The 19068-nt window shown below is 43.9% G+C and overlaps 1 protein-coding gene across 1 annotated transcript in view; it reads right to left on the reverse strand.

The window, feature by feature from the left end:
• Positions 1 to 17555, reverse strand: part of diaph2 (diaphanous-related formin 2) — a gene marked incomplete at its 3' end in the record, with an annotated part of 344437 nt that extends 326882 nt beyond the window's left edge. Inside the window, exons 1-4 of the mRNA XM_079744815.1 lie at positions 17446 to 17555; positions 16463 to 16842; positions 1335 to 1367; positions 349 to 525 (exon numbers count right to left, since the gene is read on the reverse strand). Of these exons, the coding sequence (XP_079600941.1) occupies positions 349 to 525; positions 1335 to 1367; positions 16463 to 16546 (294 nt within the window). The 5' untranslated portion in view covers positions 16547 to 16842; positions 17446 to 17555. The remainder of the gene's footprint in view (positions 1 to 348; positions 526 to 1334; positions 1368 to 16462; positions 16843 to 17445) is intronic.
• Positions 17556 to 19068: the final 1513 nt, after the last annotated feature.

Below are 19068 nucleotides of genomic sequence, written 5' to 3' on the forward strand. Positions count from 1 at the left end.
CATTCATGTTCTTCAATTAAGCCAGAACAACAGAGTTAATTTCTGGTAAAGGACAACCGCATACGCTTCTGCGTTCTGCCCATGTGAAGTGCCGATGTGGATTTCCTAAAGGGACGAAATGTGCGGAACGGATCAAGAAGGAGAATGGACGGGGTTGAAACAGGGCCTGTACACCTACTGATATATCAGGCTAGTCTTGAAGCGACAAAAACTGGATGGGAAGCCGACATCGCGTCAACCATGAGGATCGCCACTAGTTGGCGCCATTTCAACACAACTTACACAGATCCCTTCAGCACATCAGAATAGCCCATTCAGCACAATGTAAACAAGGAGGCGCAGACGTACCATCATCTTCTCGAAGAGATCGTTGATCTCCTTCTCCGAGAGGTTCAGCGAGCGGTCGTCGAACAGGGGCTGGGGCAGGGGCATTTCGGTGGGGGTGGTTTGGAGGTCCGTCGAGTGCTGAATCAGGGGCTTCTCTTTCTTCAGGCCCGCCTTACGGAAACTAGTAAGCCGGTCTCGCTGTGTGGTGGACAACAACATCGCAGCATTACCATCTGATAAGAGTGGATGGGTCGGATTCGACCAGTTTTTAAAGAAATAACATTGGATTTGAGCATGCCACTGAAAGTACATACGGTTAATAACCGATAACAATGCCCAGAGCCAAACTTGGCTACATTTACTAGTACTACCTTTACTTAAATTGGCTTACCTGTTTGTTACAGAGATTATAGCATGCTACGTACACCGTGATATTAAAACCTGACACGTCCCTCCTACACACATTTCAACGATTTTTATAAAACAAACAAACACATCTTTCTACATTTCTGAATTAATATAGAAAACGAGTGAGACGCATTTACTTTTCATTTATCGTTTTCTCCCTTACTCACCATCTTGTACACTTTTGCAGACAAAGACATGCATATTAAATCCATTGTCAGGGTTTTAGTGTATATAAGAAAAAACAGTCGAATCGGTACCGTCAGCCCTTCATACAATATCAGTCTCAGCAAGTTAAAGTAACCGGTTAGTAGATGGAAAATGTATTATGAATGCCGTGCAACAATCTAGTATAAAAGAGCTAGAACAAATAATTACTGAGCCAGGCAAATGAAACCAAACAGCATGCGCCATGTGATGTTAGTCAGTGAGCAAACAATTAACAAAACGGGAACATCCGACGTTTCATGGCTTTGAGCCATGAGGAAGGCACAATACGATGAGGCAGGATGGGAAGAGGTGAGGTCGGGTGAAGTTAGATGAGATGAGATGGATTTGCAAACAAAACAAATGGTAAAACACACGGGAGACGGAAACCTTACCATGTCGTCAGCCAATGTTTTTATGTGTATGTTCTGTTGGAGGGAGGGTGAGACAGGTGAGAACTCAAAGTGCCAGCACCAGAAAGTGAGCCCAGTGGAGTTTGTTGACGTTACTGCTGTCACGGTGAGCGTCTGTTCAGGTTGTGTTCAAACGCACAAGATGAAGACCCATTCATGAAGCATGATGGCTCATGCTTTATCAATGTGTACGCCTCACGCATGTAACAAATTGTTCAGTTATTCAATTCAATTAATAATTCAATTATTGGACATTTTGAAATGTATGAATTTGGTTTTCACGGAAACAAACACGTGTGTTTGTGTGTGTCAGCGTCAACACCCCCCCTGACACACACACAAACATTTTAGAATTCCCTGTAAATATACATAATTAAAACATAAGCAGTGTTATCCCTTTATGCTCCCACTGCATAAAAGCCCACGATGGAATGACGACACCGAGCAGGTAGCAACAACGGGTACATAAGCATCTGGTGGTTGATTCATGCTGTGCAAAATAATATTTGGACTCTGAAACAGCACTGTGTTATTCAGTGTGTGTGTGTTTGTCGGTGTCCGTCCGTCCGTGTGTCCGTGTGTGTGTGTGTGTGTGTGTGTGTGTGTGTGTGTGTGTGTGTGTGTGTGTGTGTGTGTGTGTGTGTGTGTGTGTGCGTCCACGTGTGCGTGTGTGTCTGCGTGTGTGTGTGGGTCACAGTATTGTCACAATTAAACTCAAAAAAATCAATAGAACACAAAACATTAATTTCAGTTCATTAAAACGTAACAAAAACGGACATCCCCAGTCCGCTTCCTTCTCGGATCGAAAATTAAAACAACAAAGAGCAGGCAGCATCCTCTCTGGACCCTCAGTGAGCCAGACCACAGGAAACACCTCTCTAGATTCAGACGTTTCTCTCCTCATTTCACACACAATGTGACAGCATATTGCTTTGGACCCTGTGGCCGCGCTGCGGACAGCGCGGCGCAACACGCCCGGTCTGGGAGCAGCAGCAACACCCTGCCATATGCTGCAGCGTCAGGGGCTAATGGCCAGGGACACGCCGAGCGCTAGCAGCCATAAAGCGGGCCTGCCGATGTGTGTTTCTCTACCCCTTCTCTAATATCTGGAAACTGCCGGTTGGGTGGCAGAGCTTCCCGGGCCCCTGCTATCACAGCCAGCTCTTTTATCGCCCTGCGCTGAGGAGTACCCTCAACTACCAGCGAATACACACTCCGATGTCTGATCCATCGCTCTGCATCTCTAAACGCTGATGAACAAACCGGGGAGGGGAAGGGCAGGGGCGGGTCTCTGCGCGTGCGGCCTGAATGTGTTGTTGGCGTGCTATCTTCAAACCACAGGCCAAGGGACGAACGTGGGCCGCGAGTCTTGAAGGAGCGGCGAGTCTGCCGTTGAGACGAGAGAAAGGACCGCCACGGAGACACGGAAACGTTTGAATTTCCAATGTAAGCTTTCATCGAGTGTGAAGTTTGATCATCTAAAGAGTTTTTTGCAGCATAAAACTTCATTTGACAGTGACTGAATTTTAAACGGCGGTACTTAAAATATTCAAATCAATTTAACAACAATCCAGTCCCTGTTTGGTAAATTACCTCGACTCGAGGGCCTATCCCTACCCATTAGTTTGGGCAACACTGCAGCAATGCAATTTAACATCAAACAATTAAGCTTGCATGTCCTCTGGGCGTCTCCTGGTTATTAAAGTAAACTTTTTTTTATTTTTTTTACATAATAAATGTTTATTACCAAACACATATTCTTCTAAATAACCTAATCAAATTAGCTCTGGGTCCCTTCTTAATCAAACATGGTAATGACTCTATGTAGGTCAGTAAAACTAGACACAAAGCAATTTCTCACAATTTGTGTTTTAATTTGGGCAGGACCAAATCTTACTGGTGTGCATATTTGGCAATGCTAACTTTTAAGGTTTAACAATAATGACGTCCAACACTCACTGCATTGTATCCCCAGAGAACTCGGTCTTGTTAAAACAAACCAGCAGGGGGCATTTTATAAAATAAATTTTACCCACCCCCCACAATGAATCAACTCAATATTACTATTATTAGCCTCACATGGGTTTACACCCAATGTTTTGCGGTTAAAACTAAAATGTCTACAAACTCAGCCAAAATATAATCTTAAATCAATCAAGTTAATCATTATTTTGCTCTTGAAAACGTTTTAAAAAACAAAGCACCAAACTAAAGCATGTTTCATTTATTTAGTTTTAATAATGACAGTGGATCACTGGGAGCTATGGCTGGCACTGGGAGTCCGCCGTGCTGGTTGGTGCCAACGCTTCTTGGCCGACGCGTGCCATTGCTGAACATCTGCTCAAATACCTCCTCTTCCAAATGGTTGTTTCTGCAGAATGCTTGTATCATTTGGAGGGTTGATACATCAGGGTTTTATAAATAGAGGATTAATGAACATTAAACTGCGGCCCATAGTCAACCAATAGACAATTCTCCAAATGACACTCCTTACTTTAGAAACCTGTGCTTTGATGGTGCCCTCTGTGCTCCAATTAGTTTATACTGCTACTATAATCTACTATCATTATCTACTATTACTACTTCTACTGCTAAAAGTAATAATAATAATTCCTACAAAATAACAAAACTAATTTATTTGTATTAATACCAATTGATTATTTTAGATTATTTGTATTAATTATTATAACTTCCGTATAATATAGAATTAGACAATTGGTTCGATAATTATTGAAATGATTAATAGATAAGGGTCAACTTAAGCAACTCAATAAGCAGGATCACCTTTACATCCTAAAAAGTACAGTAAAAGGTAAAAGGTGAAAGAGTAGGCAGAAAAAGAACAGGACCACTACAATATATCTGAAAATATAATGTATTACTGTACGGAAAATGAGCTAAAAAGAGATAAAATAATGTACTCAAACATTTCCCAGCATACACCTGGATACCGATGAGACCGAGCTCATGGCCCATCGCTCTCACCGTCCTGAGGCCCATAGCAATAAGAGCCAGCCAACAGGGACACGACATCCACATAGGCCTCCTATCTGCATATCACCCGTCAATAATCCTGGATGCTCCCCATCTTTCCTTCAACACAACCGTTTAACACAGCCTCGGAAGCCAAATCAATCCTCTCCCTTCTGTCATGGCAGACTTCAATCATTTGTAGATTGTATCTATGAAGGGCTGATGTGGATTAGACAAACTGAGATATGGGGCACACATGCACCTGTCTGTGATTATAAATATCTGCTCAAATTAAATAGAAGATAGGTTTGGTAAATATACATTCTGTTATGCATTAGGAATAAAGACTCCGTAATTCTATGTTTAGCATTGTTGTTGTAGTATCCGATGTTCTTGTTACAAATGATCAAAATAGTCAACATGAACATAAACTCTAATAAATTGTACTGCAGCAACATGGGTAATAGAGTTAGGTATGGTGTCACTGTCAAATCAGGTTTCAGAGGTTTTTATTCAATTGGGTAATAGTCATAAACTCAGTATCAGTACATGCTACAGCTTATACTAAGACTATTAAATATTTGTACCAAAACAAAAAGATGCAACCATAAAAATGACATAAATATGAAGAAGAGGAGGAGGTGACGGTTTCTTGTCAGACAGGGGTTAGAGGAAGCGCCGGGCGCGTCATGTGAAGTGTCAGCCGCAGAATAAATCAGAGCCCTTGTTCAGAAAGATGCTACCGCTAGGCTCTGCAATGTTTTGTTTTCACCCATGTCACACACACACTTCGAGAATCCTAGCAACACCAGATATATTCTGAGCCGGATACGTCCTCCCTCGTTTCAGTTGACAGGCAACAGGTCTAACAAAACCACGATTCATTATAAAGACAGAAGCTGTGTTGTTCTGCTGCTGGACCCCAAGCTTAACCAGATAGTATAATAAGCTTTAATAGTCCAAGCTGGCTACCGGTAGAATGCTTTATTGACCATTTCTCAATAGCCAGTGTGTGTGTGCGTGCGTGCGTGCGTGCGTGCGTGCGTGCGTGCGTGCGTGCGTGCGTGCGTGCGTGCGTGCGTGCGTGCGTGCGTGCGTGCGTGCGTGCGTGCGTGCGTGCGTGCGTGCGTGCGTGCGTGCGTGCGTGCGTGCGTGCGTGCGTGCGTGCGTGCGTGCGTGCGTGCGTGCGTGCGTGCGTGCGTGCGTGCGTGCGTGCGTGCGTGCGTGCGTGCGTGCGTGCGTGCGTGCGTGCGTGCGTGCGTGCGTGCGTGCGTGCGTGCGTGCGTGCGTGCGTGCGTGCGTGCGTGCGTGCGTGCGTGCGTGCGTGCGTGCGTGCGTGCGTGCGTGCGTGCGTGCGTGCGTGCGTGCGTGCGTGCGTGCGTGCGTGCGTGCGTGCGTGCGTGCGTGCGTGCGTGCGTGCGTGCGTGCGTGCGTGCGTGCGTGCGACCTTGTTGAGCCAATTGTCAGGGGATTCCTTTCATTCCTGTCTTTTCCTCTGCTTATTACCTTTGCCTCACAGCCTGGGCTGATTCCATGCTGGTACCATGCACACACACAGGTGGGTTAAAGAGGCCGACGGGCTCTCATCCAAGTCAAACTAGTTATATGAGTCAAAGAATGAGTGAGCCAAAGCCTCACGTTCTGTATTGAACTGTTAGAGAAAAGCACAAGACTTGTCATGCCAGTGCAGCCCATTGGGAGAAGTTTGAGTGGAGGGAAGAGACTCCTTCTGCCTTTCAAACATTCAAGGACCTCTAGGAAACTATTCTGGGGAGAAAAAGCCAACAACTGTTGGCATTTGTTTTACGACACTCCGGGAACATTCAGAGTGGGAATTATCACAGGTAGAGTGCTTTTTAAGAGCACCGTGCTCACAATCCCCGTCTCCACAAGGTTAGTCTCCCCTACGTCCATTCAACAGCAGCGCAAATAAATAAATAAAACTAGAAAGAGAGGACTAAAGCGAGGAGAAGGAAATCCCACAGTAAGCCCTTGAAAGAAACAGATTCACAGAACCTTAAGACAAACAATGCAAATTGCAACGTCAGTGTTACCGTTAGTCGCTACAAGCGGCCTCAGCATAGCATGGCGTTCGCTAACTATGTGGGATGAATGGAGAAGGCGCCGAGGATTCTGTGCCTGTTCATGCATAGGCAATCCTAAGTACATTTGGTGTTGGCAGAAATGTAATGGCCTTGAGGGGCCTTGATATGCAAAGGAAGACTATTTCCAGACGCTTCCAGAATCACAATGTGCGTCGGGCATGATGAGGAGCAATTAAGGTTTACAGCAAAAGGTGGCGGCGGAAGACGATATTTCGGTGTGGAGTCATGTAGTCGGTAATAAAACGAGAAAGAGGGGATGGGAAATGTACGAATAACTATTGCCGGGTTTGTTTCCTGCGGTTATTGCAATTAGTGGCCTAATTATGGAAAACAATGAGCCTAATAACGGCACAGTGTGGCTATAAATTATCTGCACATGAAAAGTCCAAGAAACGAAGAGGAATGCCACCTAATTATATGCATGCATAATTGTGCTTATTCTCTTTGGTTTGTATGTTTGATCTATTAGAGTAACACTGAATGAAAACTGAATGTGTGGCCCTTACCGCTACAATTTGGGTCATAACGTCTTATAGTCAAACATATATTTCCAAATGAATACAAAATGCGACAGCGCCACTAAAGGTCAACGCTATGTCGTTATGGCTCAATTATAAGAAGGGCCTATTCACTACTTTTTTTCAACCTAGCACTTCACGCCATTAGTGTTATATGTAAAGTGGTCTACTGCAGGGAGAGAGGCTATCACTGCAGAGAGCTTATTTTATTCACAGTGTGCTTTTTATCTAAACACAAATCTCTCTTATTTACCGTTTTAAGATAAAGCATCTAAGAAGAATCCCCTCGCTGAATGGATTAAATCGCGGAAATAAACAGTAAGGTGTTTCTAAGCAAGTACCCTCTAAGAAGATGTTATTTTCCTAATATAAATGGCTGTTGCTGTTACTACACTAACAGCTACAGTACAACACACCCATGTGTTAAGGCCGGATGCCTAGCAGAGAATGTAGTGAGCTCACTAAGAATGATGTCAACCGCCTGCTTCTTGAACAGTCCCTTAGCACATATCACACATAAAAGGTGACGTCATCTTTGGGAAACTTATGACTAAAGCAGTGTGTGAATTTGATCCATCAGGGTTCAAAACGCCTGCCCACCCCTCTCCTACTCCCTCCCATGAAACAGACCAGTGTTTCCTCCAGCAAAAAGAATGGGTTGAGGGCCTGCATACAGGATTACCAGAGACACACAGCCTATATCCTGTGCTCTTGCTCATCTGAATAGGGATCCCTAATGGGAAAATGAGAGCACTGAAACAAACTCTAAACAACGGTGAATTACCGTGATCCGGTTTCAGTGGTCGTGTATTGTGGCAACATAATAAATGCGTAGTCCATGTTATACATTGATTTGGACTCTGGCTGGAACTGAACACTGAAGGCCTAATGCAGAAGATGTGAATGAAGTACGCATATTGTAGGAGACTTCATTCATATAACACTGTTGCGTGCATGCATCTACATATATCGTGCTATAGAAACAGGCCCTCAACACAAACCCACACAAAGCTTCCCTTCCTGAAACAAAACCTAGAATGAGATAGGAGTGCAGTTCTCCTCCTTGCAAACTGGATCAGCGACAAGCTGATTGAATTTATTCAATCATCCACAAAACATTATCTGTGTGCTCAAGTACCACTTTGTGAACACACGACACTGATTCAATGTCCACTGTGCTTCAGACAATGCTGAGGTTTTTAAAGATAAAAGACGATCCTCTACGAATAATATCTAGGGGGTTTAAAAAAATAAACCACAAAACGAAAAAATAAGAAAAAAGGGATTCCTCTTGTACTTAAACAGCCAGCTGCGTTGACTTTAAAAGGGCATGGGTCTGAGGGGGGCTCTGCCTGGTATTTTAGGAAAGGCCGCTGTTTACAATTCCCTAAAACGGCCACTTTGGAGAGAGGGGCAGAGAGGAAGGAGATAGACCGGGGTTAAGGAGAAGGAGAATGACTGGGATGACGGAGAAATACCGGGAGGAAGGAGAAATACTGGGATGAAGGAGAGGGACTGGGATGAAGGAGAGAGACTGGGATGAAGGAGAGAGACTGGGATGTCGGAGGCTCTGCTCCGGCTGCTGAGGCGTCATGTGACCGGCGTCTAGCGAGAGCACAGCTCTGCCCCCAGGTTATCTCCCAGTGGCTGAGAATCCGAGCACTGTCCGCGTGTGGGGGGGATGGGGGGGGGCAGACGTGGTCCGAGCAGGGAGGGGCGCTGATGGAATTGGGCTTATCTGGCGGAGCCGTGAATCTCCTCAAGAGAACAACACCCTCTCCTTTGGGAGCTCGATCGGCGATAGGAATGGGCGGACCGTTTTTGGGTGTGTGAAAAATGAATTTGATTGTACACAGCTTTTCTGGAATAGCCACACATACAGTACTTCTGTGTGCTTTTAATATTCCATTCTGTCAAGTGAGATGCTCAACAATATACAGTAGTGGACTGATGCAAAATAATATGTGATGCATGCATTATATCATTGTTCCATGTTAACACAAATCAAGATCATCCCAACCTTATTTTTCGTCTGTGTCAACATCAACAGTGCGACAGACTGTAAATGACAGTCGTAAAACAAGCGTAAAACAGGCTGTGTTTGCGTAAAGACAACTGCTTAAACAGGAGAGACTGAATGGAGAAAACAGAAGGGGGAAGTCCTTCCATAAATGTTGACAGAGTGGAAACCCAACTGTCAACTGCCAATGCCAATTCATAAAATAATGATATACATTTAGATACATTTTACAATTATAACCTTACATTTGAATTGTACATTTGAATTGTATCTCAGCTTGAATGGCTTTCTGTAGCAGTCAAGTGTCCAAATTAATTAGCATTAAGGTGATAATACTGCACTGTATGTAACATTAACAATCTCAGTTCTGGCTGTAACCACGGCTATAGTAGGGGAGAGTGATAGGGGAATGTGAGAAAGCAGTCTCACATTCTCTTCCCCTGACGTGAGGCAACGCATTCTGACCCACTTCCTCTCTTAAACTTCCTCAGCGTTCTGCGACACGCATATGTGGTCAGTTTCCTGCCGTGGTCAAGTTAGTTCCCTTCCACCACCCAACCCACTCATTTGGCTAGCCGCACTTTCCCTAACCAAACCTTCCCTAACCATAACTTGCTCAAGCTCAAATCCAAACATTAGAATTCTTAGAAAAGCAACTGAAACCTGATTGGATGCGATCAGCACTGGGGGGGGGGGGGGTTTCCGGCCGATGTCAGGACCACAGAGTCGCTCACCAGTTTTGGCAAGAAATTCAAGATTCACTTGTTCCGAGTTCACCTGGACTCTGCATAGCCTCCTTCCCTTACCCCCACACCCCGTCTCCTCCCTGACTCTCCTTACAGCACCCCTCTTACGCACATATTGTATTAGGGCTGGGTATTGCCAGGTACCTCACAATTCAATTCAATTCGATTCATTAGGTCTTGATTCGATTCGACATCGATTCGATATTGATCCAATTGCTTCAATATCGATTCAATAATACATGCAGATGACAAAAATACCTAAATATTCTTAAGAATTCACCATTTCAAAATGAATTAACCATTTCATTGTGCTTTAACTAGCAAAAAGGGAATACACCATTGTATAGTATTGTTCCTGAGCTAAACTTGCAGCATAAAAGTAATAATCATAACATGGACAAATGTAAAAGGGCATGCTCATTTAGGCATACTCGCTTCCAGATTACAATGTATGCTTCTTTTTTTTTCATGGAAAAAATTTAAAAAAAATCGGAATCGAAATTGAATCGAGAACAAATAAATTGCAGTGCATTGATGAATCGATATTTTTACCCAGCCCTATATTGTATGCTGTATACCTGGCACTTAAAAATAGTACCTTGCATTGTGTAGCATCACATCCTAGCTATTGTATATGGGTTATGGGTTGTATGTGCAGGGCACTTGTTTCTATGTATGAATATCTTTACTGTACCGACAGCGATAAATGGTCGATTCTCTTTCTTCTGACAAATGTAGTTATTGTAAGACGCTTTGGATAAAAACGTCTCCTTAATGCCCTAAATGTAAATGTGTTGTGAATGTAACAGCGTACTGCTGACACCCAACTGCGGACCTAACCTGCTTCATAAACCTCATGTCACAAATCTGTAAAAAGCCAACAGATATAATAATCGTAATGCTTTTGCTAGTCAACTTCCAACATGACGTGGGGATCAGATATCCTGTCAAAATAACACAGGTTAAGTGTGGCGTCTCAAGTATATCACTAATTTAGATAATACCACAGATTAGCGTTAATTACGTGGTAATGGTTTACTAGCCCCTATTCCCTGAGAGGTTCAGGCTGGAAGGTTCACGGTACAGCACAGGTTTGAGAAGCAGGGTTATCAAAGTCACCCGCTTAACAAAGTCACAACTTTAATGACAAAACAAAACAACAACACTCAACCTTAATTTGCTGGGGATGGAAATGATAGCTTGTGCCGTTATAAAAGAAGCAGCTCATTGACTACCTCTGACCACAAAACAAGTCAGAAAAGTCCAGAGAGAGTCGTTTGTAGGTCCAGCGATGCATGAAGCAACACTGGACCCTCCAGTGGGACGCGCAGACGCCCAAAGTCTTACAATGAGACACCATTAGTGGGCCGCAACTTCACAGCCATTACTGGCATGTTCATTATTTCTAATGACTTAAGCTAAATGATGACTATGTCTACAATCATTATGGTGTAATTGAATGAATCAAGGCAGGTTATAAACAACGCCGCGACTGGAGAAAGTGAGGACGCGCTGTCTCACACTGCCAGGTGCTTGTGGGCAGGGTGTGAAGCTGTGGTTTCACTTTATAAAGGCCTGTTGAAAACTTTTCATTCCCAACCCAAAGCAACGCCGTAAGCAATCTGTTTGCAAACCATGTTTGCGCCGTCATCTGAAACCCAAACGTCCCCCGACCGACGGGTCTAACAGGCCCGGGCCATCAGAAAGTCAGCCACTGTTTACAGTCAGGCCGGCGCAAACGGGCGGCGTGTAGCAGCCTGACACAGACACACTCACCCGCACCGCTAATCTGTCGGTCAATGGTTCACACCCATCCTCATTACATTTGTACAGGCCGGGCCCGCCACATATCATAGCCGCGGCTCAGGCTCCCTAAATGGTCTTTGACTCATACCCCCTTCCTGTCTGTCCGCGGTCTCTCTCTCTCGTTTTGTATCTCCCACGCCCTGTTTCCCTCCGTCCGTCTGACTCTCCCCAACTCTGTGTCTTTACCTCTTGCTCTCTGTGTGTGTATAAAACGTCTAAGTATACGTGCGCACACAGATAAACATCTTCAGGCCTATAAATACATGTAGGCCTAAAGATGTTGAATATGAATGAATGTGTATGTATACACAATCATATATACTATGCACGTACATAGCACGTACACACATGTATATTAACACACACTAGGGGTTGAACTGTAGAGCCCAGCTCAAAGGCATTGCTGTCTGAATAATGACGAGGATACTATAGAGCCATGATCTGGAAAAATACACGCTGTCGCCGTCATGTCAAAGGGCGCGGCGTGCTGTCAAACAGATGCTCAGAATCCCTTTGAACCCCTGGCATCGCTTCCCCTTGCATATGAAAGCAGGTTGACTGTCACCGGGCCCATTCCCACAAGATATAACCTCTGCACAGAACCCAGGGGACGGCGACCAGGAAGTTTTTACCAATCAAACCCTTTATCTAAACTTTCCCCCGAGGTGCACCATATCGGCGGTAACCTTGCATGTTCCCTCTGTGCACACAGTGCTGCAGTCAGTGTTTCCCACACATTGACGGGAATGAAACTATACCGAAACTAAACCGAAATAGTTTCAATATAAAAAAAAAAAAAAGACAAACTCGACACATCTGTGTTTCTTCGTTGGGGTTAAACCCAGCAGTCTGTATTAAGGGCAGCTCTGTGTAAGAGTGTGTGTTGGAGAGGGTGGGGGGGAGTGAGAGAATATTTGGTATGCACAGAATCTACGAATTTAATATTATTAATAATAATAATAATAATAATAATAATAATAATAAACTAGAAGTATAAAGGCTCAGCACTGAGTTTGAATTTTTGTTTTCATCTTTTCTTAAATGCCTACTGAAAACTCCATTTAGTATGACCCATTACATTGTGTCATCAACATTCATATCAGTACCAGCAGTTTTTAAGTAATTTGACAGTAATTTATATGTCATATTTTGGTTCTCAAAATTCACCAGATTGATGCATTTAAATGAATTCAATTCAATTTTTTCTCCCAGGGGGGCATGCCCCCTGTCCCACTAGAAGATCACAAACCCCCAACCATAGTCTCCAAAAGTCCTGTGGGAAAACCAGTGATCGGATCAGGCCCATTCCAGTGTGGGACTGGTACAGAGCCTTTCAGGAAAGTCTCCTCAGGTTGAGCGTTTGACAGCGGTGACAATGTCACGTTGTCAGCTCAGGTCTTATCTGCACCTTTAAGACTGAGGCTTTCGTCTTCACAACATGAGCTCCTACCTCGGGCACTTTAGGCCTCATTACACAATAACGACCCACACACACACACACACACACGCATGCACACACACACAAACACGCACATGCACGCATTCACACAAACACACATGCTCAATCAGACATACCAGATCCAACAATAATGGAAACAAGGAACAATTTCCTCATACTAGCTTTTACCCAAAACGTAAATATGAACTCCACACACACACACCCTTGTCTACATTTGCCTTACACACTAGGGGAGCCAAACAAAACAGGCCTGGCCCTCTTCACCAAGAGAAGACGAATGGCTTCCCCCCCCAATGCCCGAGCTGTATGGGAGCTAGCCCGGACTATGCACTGCCTGGGGAGCTTGAGCAACAGCAAGCAAGCCTAATAATAAATGAACAAAAATACTGAGAGAGAGAGAGAGAGAGAGAGAGAGAGAGAGAGAGAGAGAGAGAGAGAGAGAGCGCGAGAGAGAGAGAGAGAGAGAGAGAGAGAGAGAGAGAGAGAGAGAGAGAGAGAGAGAGAGCGAGAGAGAGAGTCTTTTACGTAAAGACAGAGTGAGAGACCGCATTTTATAGTCTCAGTTCGGTCCTAGGCAGTATTCTCCTGAACAACAGGGGGCACTGGACACGAAAAGCAACGCATGAAAAACTGCTGTCGGTAGTTACTACCTCCGGGAAAAAGGATATCTGTGGATGCAGAGCAGGTGCTTCGTGATGCGGAAGATTATAAAGGACTGCGTCTTTGAGAAGGCCTGTAAATGTGTTTGAACAGGCAAACAGCCTCACCAAACCTCTCCTAAAATGCGTCCATCTTCAATAAACCAACAAAACAACAAAAAGAGCTTAGGAAGTGGAAACTGTATGTGTGACATCATCTGAACTCGTCACATCACATCCATGGTTTGGACATGCAGTTCTCAAATCAAAATCCCTGCAAGTGTGTGACGCGCGCCAAATCTCCATATTAGCCGTGCGCAAGGCCTGTGTGATGATGTCACTTCTAGTCCGCACCGCTTGGCACAGTTCACGCACGGGCGTCTACAAATGTGAGTTTAATGGGGAGTCGTTCTTTTCTGCATGAAAGCCACAGGGTGGAACCTAGAGTAAGGTGTACAAGGTTGCCTCTTACGCCGCTGTCATTACTCCCAGACTGGGCTTCCCTGTTTGACTATAGTAGTTCCAGCCCCCTGACTTTCCCTAACCCTTATCCAGCTGGACGCATAGCAGGCATGACACATCTGAGGTACTGAGGGACATTCCCCAAAACCTTGTTCTGGTTCTGAGTCAGCCAGAGACCCAAGAATACCAGCGGGCCTACTGTATAGAGTTCCTGCATCTCTCTTCTACCCTTGGTCAGGGTTGACACCCAGAACAACACATACTACAAAGGACTATCAACTACAGCTAGGATTTTCCTGCAGCGGTGATGGTGGCATTCCTGTATCCCATTGGGAGCCTTTTTCTCCAGTTATGGGTTCAAGCCCCTTCCTCAAACACCACATTGTTGAATAATTGGCCTTCCGGTGGAGCAGCTCAAAGTGGAGCGACGTATCGGGTAATGAAAACAATTGGTCGACCCGTGTTGCAGTCCTCCCCCTTGCTATTACAGAACCAACTGCCCTCTACACCCGAACAATAAAGCATTGAGGTCACACCACTGTTGTCCAGACCGCCGCTAACTGTGTGCAAGAAAGCACTAAGACTTGGTTCACCGACTTGAGCTGTCAATCATTTATGTTTCAAAAGGGGCCTCAAAGCGACTAGTCATATCAAAATACCATGTCATGACATGTACTCTGTGACCCCAAAGGCACAGATGCCGTCCTCAGCTAATGATACCTACCTGGCCACCACAGCTCAGATCACACTGCGGGCTAAGTTTAGATGTTCTAACCCTCATGAATGTTAAGACACTTCTGTCAACTGGGATCTCCAGGAAATTATGATTTTGTTGTAGTTTCCTTATACAGCAGAGAGGACGTAAAGTGGAAGAGATTGAAAACAACAGATATCTATTAAAAGACGAGACTACCTGCTTTAATTTAAATATATACTTGCCCATAAAGCTTTCCCCCAATGACGTCAGTCTCTTTCAACACTTTACTCATAGTAGCTGCTAGGGCTAGACTAAACTAGAAACTAATAAATAAACAGCATTCCTGTGACCATTTGACTTGAAGAACATAAAATATTGAATTCAGTAGGCCTTCATACACCCTCAAATAAACCACTGTATCAGGATAATTACAGCTGGTTCTCCCTTGTTACAAACAGCAATTACAATCTAACACTTGGACCTAAAAAGTTTTGCATAGTTAATTCTCACTTCTACGACCCAAACTTTATTATTTTAAGGCATACAATTCCTATTTTAATGTCACCCCGATTGGGTAAGTGGATCTGTCTAGAGAGAGATCTTGTGATCTTAATATCTAGGGAACGGTTTGTGTAAACTGGGGCATAGTTACAGTTACTAATGCCTGTACTTCTTCATATGAGTCAGCTAAGCAAACGCTCATGCATGCATAAGAAAAGTAAAGAACAAGAATAATGCATGAACAAACCACGTCTATGTTAGAAAGATTGAGCTTTCTGTTGAATCAGAACTATGGATATTCTGTATTAGGCCTGCTGGGGTTCTACCCTGTCTGGACCCAGGGCCACAATGAAGAGGGGTTCTGCCGTATCCTGTCTGGACCCAGGGCCAGAGTGCAGGTAAAGCAGTAGTTGTTTCTAATGGATTGCTACGTCTTATCAACAACAGCCTTACTGTACTTTTTGAAACAGCCCCAACTGCAACCTAGAACTCTTTGACATTCCACTAAACTCAATGACGAGGAGAAGGTTGGTCTGCAGAAAGTAAGTCAACAAATGTTTTCATTCGCAGTATTGATTAGAAAGTACTCTGTTCCCTCAACATGTTGAGTTCTTTTCAAAAGCAAAGCACTAAAAGAAACACTCGCTCTTTTACCTCAGTGAAAAATAAAAGACCGCCGATGTGTATTATTGTTGTATTACAGGCTACATAGTTATTCGGGACACGCTTTGCCCAACACAGTGACGTGCTTAATGACATGTGATATTATGGGCTCACTGGGGAACCACCAGGGAACGAAGCAGATCAGAGTGTGTGGTGCGATTTCATCAACAACATGACATAAGGACTGATGTTTACCTATGCTGAGTTTGGTACATATCTGGTGTACTCAGGTGAAGTAAGGTCAACGCATTGGTTGATTAGTATGTGGCGACAGAGAGAGAAGCACAGAGTTTGTGTGTAGGATAGACAGAAAAAGTGTGTGTGTGTGAGAGAGAGAGAGAGAGAGAGAGAGAGAGAGAGAGAGAGAGAGAGAGAGAGAGAGAGAGAGAGAGAGAGAGAGAGTCACTAAGGAGATAGGTGTATTTTAAGTCGGTCTCTAATCGACTGCAGATGAGCTAACGCCATTGACCCCCTGACATGTTTAAAGAATCGCCTGATCACTGATAAGCACGCCACACCTACCAGCTTCTTGTTTTTTCCCTCCTCCTCGTTTGACTTCTTCTTAGAGGGTTTGTTGGGGTCCTCTCCCCCGCTGGCTTGATCCATGTCAGACTGGGCTTGGGAAATGCCAGACCTCCGGGAAAAGTAAGTAAGTGAAGTCCGCCAAAACGCCTCGATGAAGACTGAGAAACCACCAGGTTTTAGCTCTTATCCAATGCCATTCCAGGGGGGTGAATAAATATGATAAAAGGCTATGGAAATAATCTCCAAGGATTCCTCATCCACAGCATCCAGTTCAAAGTAATTCAGTTCCAGTTGTCGAGGGAAAAGTACTTTTCAAAGAGGTGTGGTGGGGTCACATCCGTCCCGGGTCTCCTCGTCTCACGGCCGGGGGACTGCTCCTGAGTGGACCAAAAGACACTTCAGTGTCACCACAAGACCACCATCAATATCACAGTTACCACGTTAACAAGACAGACCCCGGGGGGTGTTCTGCCGCCACATTTTGGACTGGTTTAAGACCAGTAAACACGTGATCGTTACATCGATGAAGACATCCCATGAGAAGAGTCTCTCCGCGGTGATACAGGACCGTATCAGAATCAATAATAAAGAGAAACGTCTCTATGACGGACTGGTTCTTTGAAGGACTGTCTCCAGAATGAAACCTCTTTCAGGTCCAACTTGAACCATTGAGGAGTAGTAGCACTGTAGTGCAGTGGACTAGTAGTAACAACATGACCACAATGCCGCCCCTAGAAGACCACCCTGACCCCCCCGCCAGCCGGTATAACCCCGTCCTGTCGACCAGGGGGGAGGGAAACAGAGAATAATAGATGTGCATTTAGACCATTTAATAAACAATCACAGCAGACGACAGGAGAGAATCACCGCTGGTCTCAGCTGGGGCTACTTTAAAAACACTGTCCACTCCCCTCCGCTCGACTTACGAAACAACTCTTATTCAAAAGTAATTTATCCTGAAAGAGAAAATCATACGTCACCTCATACAGCTGCGCCTCGTTCAGTGAAATGTAGTAATTAAATATGCAATCAAAATAAACTCACAAAATCCCATCCAGAGCTTACCTTTGCAACCAAACATGAATGCCAGGCCCTCACTAGGCCCGCCCATCCGACCTTGTGATTGGCCGTGAGTATGACATACGAACGGAGACCCCCGCTTCTATTGGTTGTACAGGTTTGCAGTCAAGGGGTCCACGTTGCGTCGTCTAGCAGGAACCAAATGCGAGCGAAATGTGGTGCAGATCTCAGCGCGGCCGGATGGGAGGCAGCAGGCAGCACCATGGTCAATGGATGCGAGGAGATGATCTACAAAGAGACAGGATGTAGAGCCCACTTCTGTCCCACACGAACCTCAGGCTGAACAAAGCTGGAAACAAAGACAAATGAAATGGATATTTATAAGGACATTTATCATTTATTAGGGGTATTATTTATTTGGTGCCAAGACTGGGATGATATTAAATTGATAACATATTGTAGGCCCAAAAGGTTAATTATTTTATTCAAACTAAATGTTTTTTTATAGTAGCCCTATATAGGTTATAAGGAATTGTAAGGTTTGCCTCATCCACGTTTGGGCCCACTCAGGGAATGAGTGAGAATACAATACAATAAATACAATAGTCTACCTCTTTTAATGAGCAGTTCAACAAAAATTCAGGATAGGCATAATCGACATAAAATAATTAATTGCATGATGTTGATTATTGTTCATTAAAACTCCTAGTGTATATTGTCGAAAGAGATGAATTAGATACATCGTCGGTTACTTTAACTAGTAAATAACCAATAAATAGCATAGTTAATACATTAATAAGCATGAACTAATAGTTAATGCCGTAATAGGCATTAACTAACAGTTAATAAACGGTTAACTAATGGTAATTAGTAATCATACACTAACGGTTTTCGTGTTAACTAAGGTAATGGTGTTCATTTGAAAAGCTACACATTTTTTAATAGGGTAATGGTTAACCCTAACCCTAATATAATCCATATGCTAATAACAACAATATATTGTGGCATTTACTAACGTTAATGATTGGTTAAAGTGCCAATCTCTAATATTTTTCCTATAAATGTATGTCTGATAAATCACTATCCATCATTGAAGGACGTGATTGAGCCTTTGGTCCACTGATATTTGCTATATTTGATATTTGTAGGCCCATCCATTTGCAGTATAAGGAATGTTACGAAGCTGGTGTCAGTTTTGACACTCTAGGAAGAATGTCAGCTTATTGCCATTGTCACATGCTCTCCAGTTTAATTAATGAATCCTTATGGCAGAGTGTTACCACAAAAATGCATGGACAATGCCAATTCAAGATCCTCAAATAATTAAATTGAGGATCTTTAAATTGGCCTATAATTGAAGTAGCCTTAGTATTCTTCTGTAATCAATAGGCCTTCTTGTCGTCAGAACCCAACAAACTTTCCCGGTAGACCTCCTTCCTCCTGGATAAAGTGTGGAACCCTAAACTGCTCTTAAAACTTTTGCCGTATTTCAAATTCTGAAGACAAAATACTCAGAGACGCATCTCAATGATTAAGTGTTCAAAGCAAGTGCTAAATCCAATTTACTCCCAACTCTTCGCACT

Source organism: Pollachius pollachius (assembly GCF_949987615.1).
Source record: "Pollachius pollachius genome assembly, chromosome: 10".
In the NCBI taxonomy this organism is placed as follows: Eukaryota; Metazoa; Chordata; class Actinopteri; order Gadiformes; family Gadidae; genus Pollachius; species Pollachius pollachius.